This window comes from Stenella coeruleoalba, assembly GCF_951394435.1.
Source record: "Stenella coeruleoalba genome assembly, chromosome: 7".
In the NCBI taxonomy this organism is placed as follows: Eukaryota; Metazoa; Chordata; class Mammalia; order Artiodactyla; family Delphinidae; genus Stenella; species Stenella coeruleoalba.
This window is the reverse complement of record NC_137153.1, coordinates 86,074,478-86,080,770: the sequence shown is the minus strand read 5'-3', so window position 1 is coordinate 86,080,770 and position 6,293 is coordinate 86,074,478. Positions and strand designations below refer to the sequence as shown.

Below are 6,293 nucleotides of genomic sequence, written 5' to 3'. Positions count from 1 at the left end.
CTTTTTTGTTGTCTTTCACTGTATTGGCAGCATCTAGAACAGTGCCCAGACATGGTAGATGCTCAATAAATATTTGTTGTATATGGGTGAATGTGATGAAAGGGAGTGTGTGTGTGTGTGTGTGTGTGTGTGTGTGTGTGTGTAATTGGAACCTTGAAAGAATGGAATTTGTGGGGTCAGTTTAACTATAAAACCATTTTATTTTGTTTTCTACTCTTTTAACCTATTTATGAGACTTTTACTTCATGAATTTCCTGGTCAATTTTAGGTAGCAATCAGTACTTGTTACTTTAAGTTTCACTTGAATAATTAAGATGTCCACACTAATGAAATTATTTTTTAAACTTCTTACTTTAAAAATAAAGCGTTTCCCATCTCTCAGCTTGGCCCTATTGCAGGTGGCCATGTTCAGTGGGGCTTAGTAGATGTCTATCATTTCCCACTATCTCTTTCCCATGCCCCAGTTTGCTAATCTTCTTTCTCCAGGGTTTGAGCAGGGTGGAGGGAGAAGAAGGTTCTTACTTGACTAATACTGTCATAAACTAGTTTTAGTGTTTGGCAGGTATCTAAACCTGACAGGAAATTGGGTGTCAGTGAAGGCTCCCAGAGGAAGTGACCAAAGCCGCTGAGATTGAAGATCAGATACACATTAGCTAGATAAAGGAAAGAATATATTCTAAGAGGAGAGAACAGAAAGGGCCAAGGCACAGTGGTTTCTGAAGATAGTGGAACCTTTGGGGAATTGCAAATAATTTAGTGTGTGCAGCAGAAAGTGGCGATGAAGGGGGGAGGTAGGCAGCACCAAGGCAGGAAAGCTATGATGATTCACTAAAGGACTTTAAACTGGCAAATGACATGATCTGATTTGTATTTTTGAAAAATCACTCTCTGTGGTGTGGATCATGGATTGGAAAGAAGCACAATCAAAGGCAGGGAGACCTGAGAGGAGGATGTTGGCATAATCTAGGCAAGAAACAATGAAATCAATGGGATTGGGAACAAATAGGAAGAGAAAGACTTGAAGACATTTCTAAGACAGAGTATATGGAACTTGGTAACAGAATGGATTGGATTAGAGGAATGGAAGGGAGCTGTCCAGAAAGACTTCCAGTTTTTTGGTTTGAGCTACTGGGTGGTAGTGCTATTCAGGGAAACAAGAAAAATAGTCAAAGAAGCAGATTTAAATATTCTTTCATTTTATTTGTTCATTTATTCAGTAGACATTTATTAAAGGCCCATTATATGTTATGAATAGATAAGTAAATCAATGATTACAATGCCCTGTGATAAGTGTCACTGACAGAGGTATACACAGGGGAGCAATTGAATAAATAGGACAGATATACAAAAGTCACACTGAGGAATTAGGGTAAGCTCTTGCAGGAGACAATGCCTAATCTGAGTTTTTAAAAAATTGAGGTAAAATTCTCATAACATAAAACATTCTCATAACCCTTTTTAAGTATACGGTTCACGGGCACTTAGTACATTCACAATGTTGTTCAACCATCACCTCTACTTAGTTCCAAATATTCCGAGTTTTGAAGGGTGACTAGGAATTTGCTTGAAGAAGAAGGGGGTGAGGGAAAGCATTTTAGGATATGAGAACAGCATGCTTGACCACATGAAGACCAGAAATAGCATGACTGGAGTGAATGCAGATGGGGGAGAAGTAGAAGATGAGACTAGAGAGGGCCTAATAATAATATGTTCATATTTTACCTTGATCCTGAAGGCGTGCAAAATTCTTAAAGGGTGCTGAGCTGGGGCTTGATATGATCAAGTTTGCAGTTCAGAAAGATAACTCTGGAAATGGTACCGGTGATACTTTAGATAGGGGAAAGCCAGGAAGATGAGAGGGGAGATTTTATGCAGTAATCCAGGTCAGAGATGATCAAAGTCTAAACGAGGACAATGGTAGTAATAATGGAGGGAACTGAAAACAGGACATGATGAAGATGCTGAATTTACATTACTTGATGACTTATTAGACATCAGACTATATAGGAAGAGTATTGTATGATTCCCATCATTCTGCTTTGGGTGAATGGGATGATGGTAGTGACATCCTGGGGTGAAATTTTGGGGGAAAATGTTTAATACAGGTTGGTGAGTTTCCTGAGATTCAACTAAGTGAAGGGTCTTAGAGTCAGTTTAATAAATGGATCTGGATCTCAGAAGAGAGATCTAGGATAGAGAGAGAGTTGAGAATCTTCTTTCTATTGGTAAATAAAGTCATGAGATTAGAAGTTGTCACTCAGGAAAAGTGTACAAAGAAAAATGAGCAGAGAACCTAGGGCTGAGCTTTGGGAACTAATATTTAAGGTGTGCAAAGAGGATAGAGCTATATGGTTAAAAGATGTGGTCATACTGAGGCCAAGATAGAGTTTAGGAGCAGGGGGAAAAACTGGAATGGAAGTGAAAACGTAGTTGGGGGGGGAGGGAAATATTGGTCTCGTTCAAAAGGGGTCTATAGACCAATGATATTGCTTGGCCTAAGTTATTATCACTGGGGCCCTAACAGACAATACAAATCTCTCTACTCGAAAATCAGCAATTTATTACTTATCTATAAACTTCTTAGAAGCAATTTCCCAAGTACATACAATTTCTTCTCAAAATAATTTTATGGAATGAAGACAAATGTTCACCAATTATGGCTTATGTCCCTCAAGAAAAGATTTTTTTAAATCCCCTGCAGTCTCCCCCTCCCAGTTCTGAGGCCTGAAAAGGTATCAGTTCTTGGGTCAAAGGGGTCAAAGAGAAGAGAAGGTGGCAAAATCTTGAGCTGTCCTATCAAGGCAGGAACCACCTCCATTCTTTCTTTGGTCCAGAAACTCTCCTTTAGCTTCTTATGACCAACTTTTCATAGCTGCCTCTTCCTTTTGCTACCCAGGCCCTGAATCCCTCAGATAAACCTGAGAAAGGTACCTGGGTGAATATGTTTGTGGGGAGCCCTGGCAAAATTTATGGTTGCTCTGGGTATGGGAAATAGGGCCCAAACTAAGATTCTTAGGTCCTATTTTCTTTTCCCTTCCCCACATTCCCCCTCTTCACCCATTATTTCCACATTTGCTTGTATGGATTAAAACTTGGAAGGGCTGGTAGAGGGAGGCCTGACATCGCTTTTTCTTGAAATGCTGTAACTCTGACAGATGTCTGGGGGCCCTTTACCTTTCCTTGCCTTACCTGGGCATAGCCTTCTAGGGAATGAAGAGGCTGAGCCCCTGGAGTGAGAGTGGAAGAACAGGTTTATGCTGGTTTCCAGGGATTCTAATCTCTCCTTATTAAGTTGTGTGAATACAAGGGAGGAAGAGCAATGACTGACTCCTTTAGGGCTTCTGTAAAGGCCTCTACTTTTTAAAAGGAAAGCTGTTTTTCTTGGACATTTTGGCCCTCATTGTCTTGCCGGAAGTGATGAGGGCCCCAAAGCCCTGTTTGTGGGAGAACGCATAGGCAGAACGTTGAGAGCTTGCATGTTTCCGTTTGGTCCGGCTTGGGTGTGGCAGTGGATGTCTCATGCAATGATGAATTCTGTCAATAATCTAAAGCCAAAGCATGGGGGACAGGGTTTTTAATCCACAGAAGCAAAGGCAAAGAGGGTCATGAATTATATCTGGGTAGATTCCCTGTTCCACTCACCTTGTCCACACTGACGGGCCAGAATAGTGGTTTGAGAAATTGGTACCCAATCACAGGCAACATACAGAGGACCACACTGAGGACAATACCCAGCCACATTTGCGGCAGGTTCAGAGTGTTCCTGGCCACACCTGTAAACAATGAGCCAGAAGGGAAAGGCAGAACCAGAGCCTAGAGGAAGGGGGCTGTCAGCCAGAACTTAGGTCTATCTCTTCAGTCCAAAGAAAGAAGTTATTGATTTGGAGACAGTTAGTCTCCTGAGAAATAATATAAACGTGAAAGGATTGCACTGAGGTTAGGTCCTTGGTGCAGCCAAAGTCACTGTGAATTCACATGCCTTTGTCTCCCTCTAAAGGCCGGGCAGGGCAGGAGAGGTGGGGGTAGGTTATAGGAATCCTAGAGCATTGGCCTGGACACAAAAATGCGGTAGAGGGTTTTGGAAGGGAAAAATGAGTGGCTTGACAGGAGGTAGAAGCCAGCTACATCTACACGTCGACTCTGTCTGTATTTTGTCCTCATCACAGTGGAGATGAGAGAGAGGGAAATTAATGTGGGAGATAAGAAGGCAGTATGCCACAGTAGAAAGGACATTGGACTGGGAACCAGGAGACCTAGATTTGAGTTATTTTTTAAAAACCTCCAGTCTCTAAAATGGTGTAATAATCCTTGCCCTGTCTGTGTCACAGGATGCTTGTAGAGACCAAATTAGGTAAGAAGCTTAAAAATATCTTAGAGACTCTAATGAGGTAAAATATTTCACCCAGCTAGATTTTGAGTCCTTTTAGGGCTGAGACCATGTCATAATCATATATATATATATGATATGTATATATATAATATATATATGATATATATATGACAGAGCCTAACACATAGTAATAGCTGCTCAGTAAACATTTATTAAACAAATGTACTTGGTTCACACTACCACCCCCAGCCCCAGCCCCTTGCCACAGACTGGGCAGAATCTTACCTAGGAACTGGAAGATGTTGGGGAACATTAGGCACAAGCCATCACTGTACAGGAAGAATAAGATGCAAAAGTAGAAGCCCAGGCTACCCCAGGTGAAGATGTGGCTTATCATTGTCCAGTAGGTTGTCTCCAGGGCAATCTGAAAAGCACCCTCTTATGTTCATTAGTCTACAACCTGGGACCTGTCAGCCACCTCCCTTCTCCAATTTTGTAAAGGAGGATGCTCCCTTCCCACCTTCCCTCCCTCCTTCCCTTCCTCTCTTCCAGACAGGCTCCCCACCCAATCCCCTTACCCCACCACTGGCCACACCTGCACTGTGACCACGCAGAGCAAGGAGGTCTGCACTATCATGGAGAAGGACTGGTAGTCGGAGATTTCCTTCCCATCACTGCGCACTGAATTGTAAACGGTCCCCATAGGGATAAAGAACAGCACTAAGGAACTGTAGATCCCATGCATCAAACACTTCACAAATTCCTTCTTGTTGAAATAGAGGTTGTGCTGGCCTGGCTCATACAGCTCTGGGAAACGTAGGCTCCATGTTTCATTCACATCCTGGAAGCACCAGAGGGTAAGAAGGAAGGCTCAGGGTCTCTCCATAGAAGATCCCATTTCTAACAGACTAGAGGCTTCTCCCCTTACTGAGTCTGCTGTTAGGCTGCCTAGGAGTTTCCTCATGGATTACTTGAGAAGTGGAACCAGAGAACAGAGCAGTGACCACAGACCCTTCCTAAAGTCCTACTCTCCAGGCAAGGATATACGTGGTGGAAGAAAGCTAGAAGGGCAAGATGTGGAGTTAAGAAAGGGGGCAATTAGGATTGGGAATAGCTGAAGGGAGGACTGGAGCTTGGGATGGGGAAGGCAATTGGGACATGAGTCCCCAGTTTTAAGTGTTCCTTTAGTTGAATATCCTTTGTGTCAAAAGCCAGTTGGAAGAAAGTGGGAAGCCAATGGAGACAAGTTAGTCCCTTAGAGGTATCTGTGTTCTGTGATGCTGCTCCCATTCCCATAGCTACTGGGAATTCAGGTGAGGGAATTCTCTGCGTGGATGACATTGGATCATCTTTATCTGCTAAATCCAAAACTTTGGATAACAAAGCTGGAGGCTTGTTTTGAGATGTTGTGGATCCCTAGAGTTAGACCATTGAAGCTGGATAGGACTGTTGAATGACATAACTCACCCCCCTTGTTGCTCTGAGGCTGTCAGCTACTTTACGGAGAATTTCCCTTCCTACCCCGATGGAGACCAGGAACCATGATCCCATGATGTCTTCTTTCAGCTACCTTATTTCTCTTTGGAGGCCCCTTTTCTATTCCATGTGCCCAGGACTGGAGATTGGGTAGAAGAGGAGGGAGAGGTAGGGCACCAGGACCCTCAATGCCCAGGGAATTTCTGAGAGGGCTAAATGGTATCCCCTAGGCTGACTCCCTATGATTCAAGGCATCATATACCCATACTCCCATGTTTGGCCTTCAGGATTCCCACCTAGGCCTCCCTGAATTGGCTTATCTCATTATCTCTCTATGGGTCGCTCCTTTCTTGAAGCCCCTTGCTTTACCTAGTCCTGCACCAATAACTCTATTTCCTTTCACTTTTTTACACACTCGATTTACTCTGCAGCACAATTTCTGTGTTTCTCTCTACAAAGATAAAATTCACACAGGAAAACTTGGATT

The 6,293-nt window shown here is 43.0% G+C and overlaps 1 protein-coding gene across 1 annotated transcript; it reads right to left on the bottom strand.

Moving 5' to 3' along the window:
- Nucleotides 1-2,126: 2,126 nt before the first annotated feature.
- LOC307188907 (phospholipid-transporting ATPase FetA-like) lies at nt 2,127-5,881 on the bottom strand (the record flags this gene model as incomplete). The annotated part of the gene is made up of 5 exons (XM_079926567.1): nt 2,127-3,545; nt 3,643-3,773; nt 4,616-4,754; nt 4,926-5,171; nt 5,798-5,881. The coding sequence occupies 5 exons, from the start codon at nt 5,879-5,881 to the stop codon at nt 3,354-3,356; spliced, it is 792 nt and encodes a 263-aa protein (XP_079782693.1). The 3' UTR covers nt 2,127-3,353.
- Nucleotides 5,882-6,293: the final 412 nt, after the last annotated feature.